General features: G+C 37.8%; 1 protein-coding gene across 1 annotated transcript in view; it reads left to right on the plus strand.

Annotated features, from left to right (window-relative positions):
* Plap (phospholipase A2 activator protein) overlaps positions 1–18,345 on the plus strand; it is a 39,039-nt gene that overhangs the window by 6,356 nt on the left and 14,338 nt on the right. Inside the window, exons 4-9 of the mRNA XM_071597363.1 lie at positions 939–1,083; positions 5,956–6,135; positions 8,551–8,685; positions 13,935–14,124; positions 14,878–15,100; positions 15,288–15,434. Of these exons, the coding sequence (XP_071453464.1) occupies positions 939–1,083; positions 5,956–6,135; positions 8,551–8,685; positions 13,935–14,124; positions 14,878–15,100; positions 15,288–15,434 (1,020 nt within the window). The remainder of the gene's footprint in view (positions 1–938; positions 1,084–5,955; positions 6,136–8,550; positions 8,686–13,934; positions 14,125–14,877; positions 15,101–15,287; positions 15,435–18,345) is intronic.

Consider the following 18,345-nt stretch of genomic DNA (forward strand, 5'->3'; position numbering starts at 1 on the left):
ATTACTTTGTACAACCTGTTTCAATGCATATGTTTTATTCTTTGGTTCAATACAGGAATGTTTTAACTTGTATTATACCTGAGGATGATGAATAAGCACTTTAACATTTAAAGAAATAAATTTAAAAAATTAAAATATTTTTCTTTTGCATAACTCTTTTCTTAATATTAGTATTAAGTTACTTTAATGATTCCTCAGAAGGTAAAGAATTGGGAAATAAAATTATTTGGTATACTATAGTGGATCAAGATTCAAATGCATATCGTGTGGAACTCCATAACTTTTATAACTCATATTCAAAGTCAAATATTAAATTGGGTAGAATCCACAACCTGCAATACTCAATTAATCTACTTCATTTCAATTAATCAAAGAAAAAAAAAGTGAATACCTTGAATTTCCTGGAGTGTTCCATGTGATCCCTCATCTACTTTTGTGTTTAAATCATGTATTAGTTATAATTAAGCCATATCTCGTGCAAAACTATCATTTTCCCCCTGCGGTTATTAATTTCTCCCTAACTATACTCTTCTATCTCACCCCTGTCTCTACCTTTACACCGCCACTCATTATCACCTTATTCCAATCCACCATCTATATCTCAGGTTTTCTTCCAGTGCTTTTGCAATTTTTACATTTAACTGATAGGATACCTTATATATTTCTTCCTACCTATATCCTGTCGGCATATGCACCTGGGTCACCACTAAATTGACCAGGTCTCCTCTTAGATTTTCTTATAGTCTTCTGTCATTCACCTGCTAAAATTGGCATGTACTTGCAATGAGTTCTTTGGAAATACCAGGGTTTATTTATTGTTCAACCCTTCTACAGATGTGTGGTATTGAATGTTTTCTCATGCAGTTCCCCTTGAAGGGTAGACAATCAGTTTATGTGTCCACTGTGAATGCAGTATGCTTTTTGATCTTCTTCTTCAGGCCACACAGATTGTGTTAGAGGATTGACTGTGCTCTCTTCGTCTGACTTCCTTTCCTGTGCTAATGATGCCACCGTGCGATGGTGGAGTGCGGCCAAAGGAGAGTGCCTTTCTACGTATTACGGCCATTCCAATTTTATTTATTGGTATGTGTTAACTAGTCTTAGCTGGTCACTTTTCCATTTCGCAATCTGAGTACAGGAGAATCACGCATGTATGTGCGTCGTGGTTGTATGCTTGCCTGGGGTGGGAGGTGCATGAATGTTTTATTCTGTGCAATGCATAACATTTCTTCGAGGCCAACTCACTTTCTCAAGAATTGCATCACAGGCCTCACCTTTGTCATTTCCGTTATCGAATGAGCATTCACAATGTGCATGTCATTTTCACTTGAAGGCTGTATAATATATATGTACACACACACACACACATATATATATATATATACACATATGTATATATATATATACATACATATATGTATATATATACATATATTTATATAAATATAATCATATATATATTCATACACATATACATACATACACACACACACACATGTATATATATATATATATATATATATATATATATATATATATATATATATATATATATATATATATACATATATTTATATAAATATAATCATATATATATTCATACACATATACATACATACACACACACACACATGTATATATATATATATATATATATATATATATATATATATATATATATATACAGAAACAGATATAAGGAAAAGGGATAGGAACACATATAAAGGACGAACACAATAAAGGTGGGGAAGGCGGAATCGAACGGATCACAAGAGTAAAAATATTTCCTTGATCGGGACTCGAACCTCGGATCTTTCCACTTGCCGGGCGGATGCTCTTAACCACTTGAGCTATCGAGGAAACGTAATTTACCCTGAGATACGTGGGTCTAATATGTCGCCAAGCACCCGGATTCTTTAGCCAAGAGATGGCGTCAGGGGACTGTTTCACCCACCAAAGGAGAAAATAGACAATACACAAGAGGAAAGGACAGTGGGTTAGAATTCATACAACATCACACAGGAAAGGAACAGTGCGTTTCGTGGCACGCATAACCAGAAGAAAGAGATGAGCCACATTGGCCAAATACACATTCAAACACGAAATCCCGCCAAACGGCGAATAAATACTCATATATACAGAAACAGATATAAGAAAAAGGGATAGGAACACATATAAAGGACAAACACAATAAAGGTGGGGAAGGCGGAATCGAACGGATCACAAGAGTAAAAATATTTCCTTGACCGGGACTCGAACCTCGGATCTTTCCACTTGCCGGGCGGATGCTTTTAACCACTTTTTACTCTTGTGATCCGTTCCATTCCGCCTTCCCCACCTTTATTGTGTTCGTCCTTTACATGTGTTCCTATCCCTTTTCCTTATATCTGCTTCTGTATATATGAGTATTTATTCGCCGTTTGGCGGGATTTCGTGTTTGAATGTGTGTGTATATATATATATATATGCATTAAAAAAACCATAAACACAGTAATCAACCCGAAGGTCGGTTTAGTAGGTGATGGTAGAGATCACCCAGTACTAAGCCCTATACGGCGTGTGAATATTCACACATCAGGGTAGGGGGGCCAGTTCCTTTCCCTGTGCTGGTTATGGTTTCCCAGGAAGACCTGGTACCCGAAAAATCACATAGCTTGGGTGGAGCTGCAGGTGCCCAGAGTGCCTTGCCCAGGAATCGAACCCGGGACCCTCCGGTCAGCAGTCCAACGCTCTACCCCCTGGACTACCGCAACCCACATATAAAAATATATATATACATATATATTTATATAAATAAATAAATATGTATATATATATATATATATATATATATATATATATATATATATATATATATATATATATATATATATATATATCCCACGCAGCTAAAGTTGTTCTCAGGATCATAAACAAAAGGATAGAGAATAGGGCCAATGATTACTTAGGGGATGACCAGTTTGGGTTTAGGAAGGGGAGAGGTACGCGTGATGCCATTGCAGTAATGAGATTATTAATCGAGAGGAATATAGAATACAACCAGGATGTATTTGCCTGCTTCGTAGATTTCGAAAAAGCGTTTGATAGAGTGAATTGGGAAAAAATAATGAGTATATTGCAGAAAATAGGAATAGATTGGAGGGAAAGGAGGCTAATCCGCAACCTGTACATGTCTCAGACTGCTCAGGTGCGGGTGGGAAACGGGGAGTCAGGATGGGCAGTGTTAGGAAGGGGTGTAAGGCAGGGTTGCCCATTATCGCCGTCGCTGTTCAACCTGTATGCAGAGGAAATGATTAAAGAGGCATGGGAAGAACTGGAGGTAGGAATGAAAGTGGGCGGGGAATTCGTAAAATCAGTTAGGTTCGCTGATGACCAAGCTTTAGTTTGTCAGTCAGCCAAGGGGCTGCAAGCATTGCTGAGTGAATTGGAAATTCAGTGCGACAGGTATGGGATGAGAATCAACATTAATAAAACAAAGGTTATGCGATTTTCTAGAAAGAAAAAGGGCAAGCTTAACATTAAAATAGGAGGGCAAAAACTAGAGCAGGTAGAACAGTTTACGTATCTCGGTAGTGTTTTGGACCAACACGGTCAAAGTAGTAGGGACGTAAGGAGAAGAATTGCGCTAGGCAAAGAGGCTTTCACGAGGAGGAGGGAGTTGATGACGGGGACTTTGAGTAAGGATGTTAAGAAAAGACTCGTAAAAACTTTGATATGGAGCGTAGCTATGTACGGCGCGGAAACGTGGTCATTGAAGCAGGAGGATAGACGTAGACTGGAGGCTTTTGAAATGTGGGTGTGGAGAAGAATGGAAAAGGTGAAATGGACAGAGAAGAAAACAAATGAGGAAGTACTTGGTATGGTGGGAGAAGAGAGGGGTTTGTTGGGAGCAATCCTATGGAGGCAGGAAAAGTGGATGAAGGGGGTGTTGACCGGCAGTGGGATGTTGAAGACTGTGATAGAGGGTAGAATGTTGGGCAAAAGAGGAAAGGGAATGAACAGGATAGGGATGTTGGACGGGATGAAGGGCGGAAGAAAGTACTCAGAGATGAAGAGGGACCTGGTGTAGAGTAGGATGATGGATTTTGTGTTTTGTTAGGAGTAATAAAATATTTGTTTGGTAGTTGTGTCCATCGAAAAACCTACCTTAACCGGTAGATTACCTTTAAAAAAAAAATATATATATACACACACACACACACACATACATACATATATATATATATATATATATATATATATATATATATATATATATATATATATATATATATATATACATATATATATATACATATATATATATATATACATACATATATATATATATATATATATATATATATATATATATATATATTTATATATAATACATATTTTATAAGGGTGGGGATAATATGGTATGTTATGGGTAGGAGGGGGGATGAAAATGTGCAGACTGGGGTAATTAATGTCTAATATTAAACCTGGGCCATTCCAGGAATCTAGGAGCCAGATGAACACCTGCTCTATTGTTTTGAGTTTCAGTGGAGGATCAGAGGGTGGGAGGGATGCTAAGATGGATACACCATAGCATTTATCATAGGGAGTGTTGTGTTTGGAGGCAAGTTTGGGGATTCGGAGCATACCAATCAGGGTAGAATTCTTGCATGAGGCCCGGTGGTTATTGAGGGGTGTGGCACACTGTCCAATATAAAAGTCAGAGCAAATATAGCACTTAAGCAGTGGATTCTAAGGTGATATATTTGAGAATGTTATTTAAGAATAATATTAACGTTAAAGCCTTCATTAATGAATACAATTACAGTAAGTACAGCCAATGAACAAACACCAACAGTGTGAAATCCATAAAAATTCAGGAAATTTTATTTTAGCAAAGTATTGGCATCTTTAGAACAAAAATTTAATTGCAGTAATAGTTTCAGAAAACTGTTTTCTGCCCAATAAGTGATGCCTCGCATGATGAATTACTTCAAGAAGTGCCAGAAAATTTTTTTCTATCTCTTTGGAACTGTGCACTTGACTCACTTTGTTTTTAGCAAATAAATGGTTACTGAGGGTCCCCAGTGACCTTAGCATATGGAGTTAAATGGTGAATACCAAATTTTGAGTGCCAGTGCGAAAGATTTTTTGAACATTTTGTTGAACCACCCTAGTGTGTTGCATTTTTCAATCCTTTGCTAGTAACCTTTTTTCCAGGCCCTTTTGTTTCCATTTATCGAATAATTCCAGATAGTTTCCATGTAACTGTCAAAGGAAAATAAAGGCACAGTCATGCATGACCACATTGCGTTTGGGTAAAGCTAAAAAGAAAAAAAACCAGAGGTCTTATGCATCCACCTAATACTTCAAGGCATGGTCACATACCCCTGGGGTCTGGGGACTAATGATGATGGGGTAATATATGTAGACAGACAGGTCTCCATGCGTTTTATTTTTTATCTGCAAAAATCAAGGGTAGTGCAAGGAGGATGTGGCTATTCATCAAATGGAAATCTTGGTGTGAGAGAGGCTTTTATTGCACTGCTTTCAAATTAGGGAACACTTTCGCCCGCCACTTGCCAGTTTAGAATTAATAATACATATTAATGTGGTGATAGTATGTAACTAATTGTGAAGGAAGCAAGTTATTAAAGAAGTGGTGTTTAAATATAGATATTGTGCCTACACAATACTGGGCCCTATTCATTTTACCTTCCTTAACTAGGTGCTTGTTAATAAGTTTTAATTAGATACCATTTTTGTGATCACCAAAGGAGATAGACAACAGAACCCCATGATAGAATTATGCTATGCATGAGGTTTTTCATATCATTTCATCCTTTATTTCATAAAAAAATGTAGTTAGAATGTGGAGGTGTTGTTTCTACGGTTTGTTATGTCAAATATTGCTGCTATTAGATGTTGTTGTACGAGGTGTGAGCAGCTTGATAACTTAGGTCTTAAACTTTTCAGTGTAACAGCAGGCCCATCTGGGGAATTCGCAACTTCGGCTGAGGATGGCACTGTAAGGGTGTGGGGAATGACGTCAAATGGCACAAGCAGCGTGGAGTGCCTGCAGGTCATAGAACTTCCATCTCAGACGGTGTGGTCAGTCACCTACCTCCCAAATGGAGATCTGGTCACTGGAAGCAGGTACATATGTGCTTCTACTTCGTCCCTGCTGGCAGGAACCATCATAGGCTTGTGGTGTTTTCTAATTATTATGAAAGCATGTAAACAAAAAAATTAGTATTAGAAAAATCTTGTGTTACATTGGGCCTGAAGTCTTTTTAAGTCCTTGGAACTTATACTGGTTGACATATATGTACATTTATAAACAGATTTCCATTGTCAAGCACTTTTTCATCTCCCTTGGCCTAGGCTTATATAGGGCCAATGTTTTGATTACCATAATAGTCAACCATGGAATATTTCCCTTCTTATACGTCGTGATGTCCAAGAAAATGACTAGAGGATTTTTTTCTTCCTGATTGCATGACTGTTTGAATTTATTCTCCCTTAAATAGGTCTTATTGTGATTTTTTAAACTCTGTAGGTGCATTAAAAATAATCAACCATAGTTATACTGTATCGAGATATATTAGAACAAAGAGTAGGGAAAAAATCTTTCCATATATTTCTACTTTGAAATTGAAGGTGGTGAATGCATGAAATGCATCTTTGCCAGGATGAGTATGCAAATGTATGAGCTCCGTCAAGGAAGTAACTTAAGTTTTGGCCTAGCGTGGCTGTGGGTTGGGCTAGAGCCACCATCTTGGTGTGTCTAAATGTCCCTACACTCAGTGTGCATCTTGCTGTGGTCGTGTGTGAAGACCGTGGTTCTTCTAATTAACACACATTGCGAACTGTTGAAATGTGCGCTGCTATAGATATTCCTGCGATATATGTGATTAGATTTTTACTGCCAAAAAACCACAAGCCAATTGAAATTCACAGCCAACTCTGTGAAGTGTTTGGAGATGGAATAATGAGTGAAGGCGAAGTGAAGCAGTCGTGATTTCAGTTTAAAAATGGCCACAGCACCAATGTTCACGACGAGGACCGACCGCAGCGGTCGGCCTAGCCTTGTAAACAGGTGAACTGACAGATGGCCAGTTCTTGCTCATCATGGACATTTGTCCATTCACCTTTAAACTAATGACACCACTGAAGCACAACACTATCACTCATCACTTTGTTGGTGCGCAGCACAAATTTCCCAATGATTGTCAACAGCTTTGGAGTTAATTTCCAGTGAAAACCTTATCAATAAACGGATTTCACATTTGATAGAATTTCCAATTATATTGTTCATTTTGACTCACTACTGTAAACAAACTACAAGCTGCATGATCTTCCAAACACTGTAGATCTGCTGCTCTAGTATGTGTGTGTCAACACAGCAAACATTTGGCTCCCACCAATACTTCGCTTGCTACGTGCAAACGGAGGTTACCTTCTGGACGGCCCTCATGCATGTAATAAAATACTGCCCTGTCACTTTTCAGTCATGAAGTCTATCTATTATGCTCTTATTAAATTATCAAAAACTTGTGGAACCTTGATAATTCAAAATGGCAATTGCTTTAACGGGTTTGCATGGTGATGACATTTTGATGTAATGTACTGTGTTTGTAAGTGCATTTTCCTGAGTGTACTGTATCAAATGATAACGCAGGGTCTTACCTGGCTAGTTTTCATAGAAATTGGCATCTAATTTAGAAATTGACATTGAAGATCCAAAATCTTTAACATGCCTCTTTTGTGGAAGTGAAGAATTGCCACCAGTAGAGTTATAGAGTTAATTGTGCAAAAATACATGCCCTCCCCACAAAAAACTGATAATATGTGCTTAAGTATATAATATTTATGGAAGTTTTACCACAACAGCCCGTTTGTTTCAGTCATCATAGGTTGTGCCAGGTAATCTCATGGTTGACCTCCATGTCTTCCTTTCCTGTCTCTTGGTGTCTTCGTACTTTCTCCCAATTTTTGTTTCAATGGTATTTGTTTGTTTGTGTGTAAAAAATGCAGAAATAGCATAGTTTAAAAATTGGCATTTCACGACCAGTCTAAAATAAATTTTAGATCACACTTAAGAAATTAATAAGAATCTTGGAGAATAGAGGGCTTGAAAAGTCTACATTATCCTCATACAAGTTTACAAAATATGGATGAATGGGTGTAACATCATTTTCGTCACTCACCATAAATACATTTATTTATTTAGTCCAAAAACAGCATCACGCTTATTACATTGGACAAATAACAAAGAAAAACAAATGATATCAATCAAAACTCATCGTATAACAAATATGCCTTTCAATGACTCCTTTGAGAATAATTTTCTTCCAGTTCAGCATTTGAACTACCTATATTAAAACTATACTTATGAGTTAACTCCAGTGCTGAGGAAACTTTAATTCTGTGAAAAAGATCTCTAATAGTGGCAATGTGGAAAATGTATTAATTTGTAGCCAATATACTGTGGAAGAATTTAAACTAAATAACTTTATCAATACTTGTAAGATCACCTGTTTGTTTATTTGCATTCTTGTTGGCCTCTAGTGATGGGATTGTCCGTGTCTTCAGTCGTGAGGAGAGTCGTCATGCAGCGGATATTGTTCAAGAAGTGTACAGTCAGGAAATAGCAGCCAGTCATACGGTGAAGGAGGAGGAGATTGGTGGGGTCAAGATAAGCGAGTAAGTAATCCCTTCTCCTGATGTGATGCCACTGACCAAAATGGAGGTGATTACATGATGTTGCATGCTAATTGTTTTGACTGGGTGTGGATATCATCATAATAAGGGATATTTAAATTGTTTCCTATATTAGAGTGCATTCATCATGGTTATAAATAGAGATGGTTCTTTTCATCTTTTTATATTTTGGTGTTGGGTTGGTGATTCTTGGTTCTGGTTCTCAGTTCTGACATTTGTGGTAAATAATACCACTTTTAAGGAGCCCCAGAAGAGAATACTGTATATAACCTGATAATAGTATGCACGATAATAGATGACGGTGGTGCACCATAATAGACAGTATGCCAAGTAATCTAACCAGAAAGCATACATAACTCATTGTATGGCACAGTTTTTGAATACGATAATCCCAAGCTACTCATATGTCTGCATTGATACCCAGGAAAGAACAAGGATTTGATTTCATATGGTGAATGGATAGGTAGCTAGCTATCCTCATTTGGAATAGTGGACAGAAATGTGAATCACCCTTAAATAAATTATCTCATTAAAGTACAGTAATCAACCATAAGGTGCTGGGTTTGAGAGGTGAGGACAGAGCTTTCTTAATGCTCAAGCTATATTTTCATATTTCTGGGTTTGTGGCTTCACAGTAGAGTGTAGCCAATCAGGGTGCAGATCACTGCCACAGGTTGTCATGACGTTCAAGTTGACTGTCTCTCAACTTTCACTGCAGGCAATAGCACCACAGTTGTGGCAATGAGCAAAATCGTTATTTTCAGTCATTTGTTCATCTATCCCCAAAACACAATCACAAATCATAATCATCACTGACTTCCGTTTCAGTCTAGTACAGCTTCATGTATGGGAATGGGATATGATAGCAATGAAAAAATGGAATGCAAAACAATGTGGGTGAAAATATAACTTAAACCTAGTGTAAAATTCGGACATGACTGGGGCCAGTTCCTTCCCCTGTGCCGCTTGTGGTTTCCTTTCAGGAAGGTCTGGTAGAACCAAATTAGCACACAAAACAAAAAAAATTGACCCCAAATCTGGAGATACGAGGTCTTTTCCAAAAGTATCGCAAATTATGAATTTCGGCGGGTTACGTATATTTGATTTTTGATCTTTTTGCGGTGTTATGTTGGTACATACATCTCACTTATGCTGAAACATTAGGCCATTTTGAATTAGGTTGTTTTGACAGCTGCTTTGCTTGGATGTGTTTTGGCTTGTCTTCGATTTTTGCCCATTCCAAAAAATGGATCAAAGGATTTCTATCAAATTTTGTGCGAAAAACGATATTAAGTGCACAGATGCATTCCAAATGTTGACTGTGGCATATGGAGAAGCTACCTTGGACCGAAGCAACGTTTATCGGTGGTACAAAATGTTCTCAGAGGGCCGAGAGGATGTGAACGACGAAGAGCGTGCCAGACGCCCGAGCACGTCAATGACAGACAAAAACATTGATGAAGTGAAGAAAATAGTATTGGCAAATCATGGAATCACTGTTAGAGAAGTTGCTGAGGACCTCAACATATCGATTGGCTCGTGCCATTCGATTTTTACCAATGATTTGGGAATGACATGGGTCTCCACGAAATTCGCATGAAAATTGCTCAATTTTGACCAAAACAGCAACACATTAACATTAACTAAAAAATATAACTAATGAGGAGTTGGACTCTGTCCATGATGACCCAAATTTGCTCCAGAGGGTCATAACTGGTGACGAATCATGGGTTTATGGTTATGACGTGGAAATCAAAGCTCAATCATCCCAATGGACGCTGCTGTATGAGCCAAGACCGAAAAAAGTTCAGTCAAATGTGAAAGTTTTGCTTACAGTTTTCTTTGATTGCAGGGGCGTAGTGCATCATGAGTTGTTGCCACAGGGTAGAACGGTAAATAAGGAATATTACCTGCAAGTTATGAGCAATTTGCGCGAAGCAAGGGATCCAGGTTCAAATCCCTGTCAAGGTAAATGATTTTTACTCTTTGAAATTATGCAATGTACTACATGGTTTTAGGATGTGATTTTAACATGTTAATTGAGGATGAGAATTATATTAGGGTGTAATGCTGGGGTTCCTTGAAAATGTACCCGAAACCACTGTTGGACGTCCGCAAATAATAATAGTACAGGAAGCCAAGATGGTTGTGGTTGTAAGCATTTTGTGTTGAGGGTTAGAAGGCTGCTGAATCAATAACAAGGATGAGAATGTGAGAGATAAATTTAATGCTAGTAATTCTCCCCTTGGGATTGTGTAACTACAGTAAACCCTTGCTAATCTTGACTATATGGAGTAAGGGGGATTGCCTGGAATGAGCTGAATCTGGATTATTCTGAGTTTGATGCCCATAACCCCTTGAAACATTTTCCTCCTCAAATATTGCGTACCAGTGATTACCATTGACTTCTGAGGACTCCATATGATGTTCTCCAAAACATTAGATGTTCACATTAAAATATGAAATTTACTACTTATTATTTAAATGTATTTAAATAAAATGCATTACTGATTTGGGGGATCAAGATGGTGTGGTTGCTATTGTACTGGCTTCCCACCCAGAAGGTCTGGGTTCGAATTCCTTTGGCGGCAGATATTTTTCAGTGGTATCCCGATCCCTATTTGATGTGTTTTGTGGAGGGCACTTTGAGTGAGTGTGCCGGCCGTCGGATGGGACATAAAGCTGCATACCCCTTGGCGCCTTTCATTAAAAGTAGACTACTGCCAACACTAGGTTTCTCTATTTACCCTTCATCCTTTCCTGTCGACCCCTAATGGTGCAAATGACCTCAGCTGTTGGTCGCCTCCCCTAAATACTATGACTGATAAGTAGAATAAATCAGGGGAAAGCTTTATGGCAGATCAAATTACTAAAACTCTTCAAGACAGCACCCTTGGGCATCAACACACCTATGTGAGTACCTCTGCCATGCTTCCAGTATGCTTCCTGGAAGGTGTCGGTAGGAATCTCGTTTAAACAATTCGTTGCCACCTCTATGACATAATCCAGTGGTCTAAAATGGCCCTCTAAGGGGTTGTACTTGGGTCTTACTTAAAGGCCCATCTCTCATCACCAGTAAACACCTATTCTAAAAAATTCAGTTCACTTTCACCGTGGTCCAAGAGGTCCAATGCAAGATTGTCTCACAAGTAGTCTTCTGACAGCACCGTGGCACACCTTTCTCATGTCTAAATCTTCTGTAAGAATGCAATGCACTGTGGTTTTCTGAATATTGCACTCTTCTGCTGACATCCTGACCCTTGGGGGTCAATCAGAATTGAGCATCTTTCTCACTTTTTGCACATTTTCATCACACGGTGTTGTTGATGGATGTCCAGGGCATTCATCATCGTCTAACTCCTCATTACCCTCCCAGAAAATCCTGTGCAGAAGCAGAAAATCATCACTTGGACATTTCTCCATAAGCATCCTTAACCATGGTCATGGTCTCTGAACCCAATTTTCAAAGCTTAATGCACTCTTTGATGGCATATCATTGCTCCATAGGAAGTGGCATCGCGAATTCGTGATGTTACCATTGTATAGGGGTCAAGTCTAGCAGAAATCTGCACACTGTGAATGCCCACAGTTAACTGACACAGGTCGCATTGCTTTCTGAAGACCTTTCACCATTACTCCCATCACGAAACATCCCGCTCCAGTCATCTCTTCTTTGCCAGGAAAAATTGTTTTACTAACTATTCGGGAATGATCTTGTGTATTATAGTAGGTCTGATGTTACTGTAAGTCATATTCAGTCATCAATGTTTGCAAATAATCCTTGAATGGTTCCATGTCATTCCACTCAGTACTCATGAGGCTCCTGTGTTGTAAATAACCTCCTCGATTGCCATAACCAAACATTACTTGCATTATAGCTCTCTCTTAATGCAAGTATCTGGAAAGTTTTTTGATGTGCTGTATTGTTTGCATGTCAGTGCCATACATTTGCACTTCATGTAATTGTTTAAGCACATTCTAGTTGTGGACAGCCTCTTGATAGCTCTCAACTTCTGTTGAGATAGTTTGCTGGGCTTGCCTTACCCATTTGCGTAAATTTCATTCAAACCCAAAAGTAAATAAATATACCTCTCTCTTCTTTTTTAGTTTGGATAGCTTGTAAAGCGACAGGAAAGTCTTTTAAAGAATCCTCCAGATCCAATTTCTTAAGAAACTTTTCCTCTTCTCAATCCTAAGGAAAGACCTTTTAGCGATCTTTGTCAAATATTTAGAAGAACTTGAAGTTTATTTCTTACAGCAATAGTTAATGATAATTTAAAATATACAGCTGGAATATTGGTAGATATATAATAATTATTTCCAACCGTATACATAGAAACTTGCAAGCTACAAGTATATTTCAGTTGAGTACAGCTGTGCTGCTTCTCGTGATCCCTTAAAAAGCCACCCGAAGTACACAGGGAGTTTGGATTAGCTGGGCCGGGATTAGTGACAGTTTACTCTGCTGAAATCATGTACTATTTATTTAGGTTACTGACATTATTCAAGGGTGTTATTTTCAAGAGGACAGGTTTAAATTTAGGATTTGGAATGAACAGTTAATTAACGTGGCATACCATGTTGCATATCATGTTGGCTACATTGGCACATGATATGCTGTATTTTCCATGCAATGGCTTGTCAAATAACCGACCCTGCTCTACCTTACTTCTAAATTTGTAGAAACAACCATTTCTTGTGTGAGATATGGCTAATGAATGTGACATTCACAATTGGAACGCGTGGTGTGCAAAATGATCTTTCTCTGCATTCTGCCCTTCTGTGCTCACATTCTGCGTTTAATAGCAAAATGTTGACAGACTTAACCCTTTCGCTGCGGTTCATTCTCCTTGGAATCCTACTTCTCACATGCAATGAAAATGGAGGGTAACATGTTTCCATAACCTTAACACTCACGAAATAATAAAGTAATGTAAAAAATAAAAACATGGAAATATTAAAAAAGAATCTATATTCACTGTTTATATAATGGAAAATTTTTATTAATTTATTTTGGTGAACACCACATAGATAATGAAAAGGTACTTTCACAGCAGCCTAACGTGCAAAGGTACAAGGCATGTTCGCAACATCGAAATGGTTAATTCTGATCAATGTAATTATTCCCAGTTACACTTCATTAGATTATATAAACTTATCCTTTTTCTTTATTTCTCTGAAATTTTTTCATGTAGATTGATTGCTCCATTTTATTTACTCTGCTGTAATAGGTTGCCTGGAAAGGAAGTTCTTTTACAAGAGGGCTCCAGAGATGGCCAGACCAAATTGGTTCGAGAGGGGAGGGTGGTGAATTGCTACCAATGGGTAGCCTCGACGGGCAAGTGGGAGTCACTGGGAGAGGTGATAGGGGGCAGCGGTGGATCGCAGGAGACATCTGGGAAGACACTGTTTAAAGGCAAGGTAATAATGGTGGGCCGAATAGCTTTTGGTGAAGAGGTTCTTGCTGTAATTTCACTCGCCTTTAATTAATTTTAATCTAAGCCCACCTGTTTCTTGAGAGAATCTCACCTTCTTTTTCCTATCATAAACTGATTACATTGGTTCTGATTTGTGCTCTGTAGTTCTGTACTCAGTTTCTCAGTATTAATCATATCTGATTAGCAGGTTGACTGCTGTGATTGTTTAAAATAAAAATCTTTCAGTTTCTTTGCACCACATCAATGTTTTCTCTAATCTTTTCTAAACATCGTTACTTAAGGTCCCTGCCATCAACTCCCTCTTAATAAATGCTTGCTTTTTTCAATGCGTAACACAATTCTTTTTATGTCCTTTGCCGAACTTCATTTTCAACTCCTCCTTGATAGATGATCTGTTCTACCCAGGGTAGCCAATGTCCTCTCTCAATTAATATTAAACGTAGCTTGGCTGTTTCTTGAGAGAACCTCTCCTTCTTTTTCTTATCGTATACTAATCACATTGATTCTGATTTATGCTCAGTAGTAATTGAAATCCTTTGGATGACTGGCTAACTATGCATTGTGGTCTTCCCCGACCTGTATGCATTAATATCTGTTCCGTTCCTGTAGAACATTATTTAGTAATGGCGGTATTTTTCTGTATTGAAGTTCTTATCAGTCGGGAAGTAAATGGGTGCCTGGTTGTGTCCAATTTCAGTAAATACACATCTTTTGTAAAACCAAACCTCTTTTCCAGGAATATGATTACGTTTTCAACGTTGATGTAGAGGATGGGAAACCTCCACTCAAATTACCATATAACAAGTCGGATGACCCCTGGTTGGCTGCACAGAAGTTCATTGAGGAGAACAATCTGAGCCAGATGTTCTTGGATCAAGTGGCGAATTTCATCTTGCAAAACTCCAATCCAAACCCCACTCCAATGGAACAAGGCTCGGGATATGTGGACCCATTTACAGGTTTGAGATTTTCTAATTCTCTCTCTCTCTTGAGAGGTAATGAGTTCTGTATTGGGATGCCAAACCTGATACGCTGATAGATTGGCTCTGAAAGTTCATGTGTGAAACCAATTTGAACGGGGAAACATTTGATATTTATGGGTGCTTTTAAAAGAGTCACTCCTTTCATCTTTGGCACTCATTTCAGGTGGAAATCGATACATCCCAGGGAGTGGTTCCGAGGCTGGTGGTCACTCTACTGGGAAGACAACTTCTTTCGCTACGTTCACTTCATCTTATTACCCTCAGAAAACCTATGTGAGGTTTGACCAGGCAAACATCAATACCATTCGAGGTATGTTATGATGCCATCAGTTTATGTCGTCGGCAATATATTTTTTGTTTGTGTCCCACAAAATGCTTTTCATGGCATGAGGAACTTGAGAACCTCACTTTTTTTTCGAATCTTATGATCCTTATCATATACTGATTATGTTGATTCTGATTTTTGTTGAGCAGTGATTGCAATCCTTTGGAAGACTGGCTAATTAAATCTTAATCATTCACGATCTGTATGCATTAAATATGTTCAGTTCCTTTGGATCACTATTTAGTAATGGAGGTCTTGCCAATATATGCCATACTTCACCGGTAAATATATGCAATTGAAGAACCTTTCACTCTATGCTTTCAGAAGAACATATAGAGTAAAAGGGGACAAACCACTAGTTCACAAATTGAATAGTTTCAGGCGTGATGTGGTGGAATTTGAACATAATGCACCATTAGTTGTCTTAATTATGCTCATTATGCACTTGAACCAGTTCAGATATGTACGTACCCATTGTGTGAAAAGAATAATTAATCCTGAAAGCATTTTATTGTAAACCGTGAGGAAAAATGTAACGGCATAATTATTGTGAACCCTCAGGAGTCAATGACCCCCATTTTATTGTGAGATTAACTTCTTTTTTTTCGATATTCATTTCTTTCGAAAGAGAGCATTTTTATGAGAACCAACTTGTAAATTTACCTACTTCCATGGCTTCAATCAGCCTTAATTAATAGGAAATAACTTTGGGGCAGATTATTTCAGCACATATTTTAATTTTAACCCACAACGACGGTCCATCCTCTCTCCTGACTCATGCATGACATTTTAAGCAGAACATGAACATATTATTGAAAAAGCAATGCTGTGGACTTCTTCTGCACTGCTCTATTTGGCTGTTGTGATTTGTGCTTTACTCCAATGTTAGTTAATTCAACATGCATGTTATATTCAGATGTAGTCACAGCATTATTGACTACACCCTCCAAGCAATCATTGCTCTCTCTCGCCACAAGTGCTCTGCCCGTTGGGGTTTTTTGAAATATAAGTCACGAGTTCATTTGAAGCTCTCAAATTTCTCCAATGTCTTTCCTTTATTTGACATCATAGGTTTAGAAACAGGAAACTGAATTGAAATAAATGGTCCAGCTTTTTAATGTATTGAAGTTTAGTCAATGTAACAATTCAATATATTAATTCCTGTTAGCCACTCAGCCAAGGGGTTATATTCATTGCTAAGGTTATGAGAAAATCAGTTTAATAGGTATTAGATGTGAATCAATGTAAGCTCAAGGATATGAGGTTTTTGCAAAGGAGAAAGGCCAAGTTAAATGTGAAAACAGGAATTAAAAAGGTATCCTGTTGAAAAGCAAAGTAATTTGATTCTTTCTTGTGCACTATTAAAATAGGAGGGCAAGAACAGTTTATGTATCTTGGAAGTGCTTTAGACCAAAATGGTCGAAGCCATAGAGACATAAGGAAAAGATATGTGCTTGTTAAAGAAGCTTTCATATGAAAGAGGGAATAGCTAATAAGGACATTCAATATGGATGTTAAGAAAAAAGATTAGGGAAAATTTTGTTGAGAAGGATAGTTTTGTATCACTAGGAAAACGAAGAGTAACATTGGGAGAAATGTGAATGAGGCAGGAAAGATGAATACAGAGAATAATGATTGGTGATGGAATGTTGAAGACTGATCGGGAGAAGGACATTGGGAAAGTGAGGAAGCAGTAAGAAAAGGATAGATAGGGATGCTGGAGGGAATGTAGGGACATATATTTATGCGTCTTTGAAAAGTAACTTGTTTTAGTGTGGGGTTTCAGGTTTGTCTTGTTAGGCATGGGTTAGAAATGTAGGCATGTACAGTCTGTGTCCGTCCAGAAACCTACCTTAAAATGGTAGACTACCAAATAATAATTATATGGATTCAGTCTTGTTGATGAAATATTATATCAAATACTGTATCAAAGCAAGTATGTAACAAATATAAAGAAGCCAGTATTATTTCCTGAACTCTTTCACTGCGGTTCACTCTCTGGAATCCTACTTCTTACGTGTGGTAAAAATGGAGGGTATAGTGTCACCGTAACCTGTATTAATCCTGAAATAATCTAAAAAATAAAAAACATGGAATTAATAAAAATCATGTAGATTCACTGTTTATTTAATGGAAAATTTTTATTTTGGAATTTATATGGAATGGAAAGCTCTGTTATTTTTCGGATACCAGATCTTCCTGGGAAACCATAACCAGCACAGGGAAAGGAATTGGCCCTCATACCCTGATGTGTGAATTTCACACACCGTATAGGGTTGCTGGGTGAACTCTACCATCACCTACCAAACTGACCTTCGGGTTGATTACTGTGTTTATGGTTTATATGTAATGGAATATTTAATTTATTGTGGTGAAGATAATTTTTATAAAATTCAAAGTTTGATAGCACACCACAGATAGGATGAAAATGCATGCTTACAGCAGCCTACCATGTGAACGTACGAGATGAATTCACAGCAGTGAAAGGGTTACCCATGTGTTACTTTTATATTTGTCAAAAAGAATAGATTTTAGTAGAAATAACAATATGTGCATAATTAATTGGGTTGTTAAAACTTATTTAGATGCAAACCATCCCCTATCCCTTGGCCAGCATGACCTTGTGTGCTTCCTCTTCCACTGCAGTAATAATAATAATAAATTTTCTATGCCCAAAGCTCATATGAGAAAAATACCAGGTGGATGTTGTATGTTCATGATATAAGGCACATCAACAAGGAGTACAATGGTATAGGGGCTGAATTGAGACACAAATATGGTACTAACATTACATTAAATGAAGCACTGACACAAACTCATACACAATTATCCGTTAAAAATCATGGAACATTTATATAAAATAAATGTGCCTCCTGGTGCACCCCCTTTCTCCTTT

This window comes from Hetaerina americana, unplaced genomic scaffold, assembly GCF_022747635.1.
Source record: "Hetaerina americana unplaced genomic scaffold, ioHetAmer1.1.p SCAF_87, whole genome shotgun sequence".
NCBI classification, from domain to species: domain Eukaryota; kingdom Metazoa; phylum Arthropoda; class Insecta; order Odonata; family Calopterygidae; genus Hetaerina; species Hetaerina americana.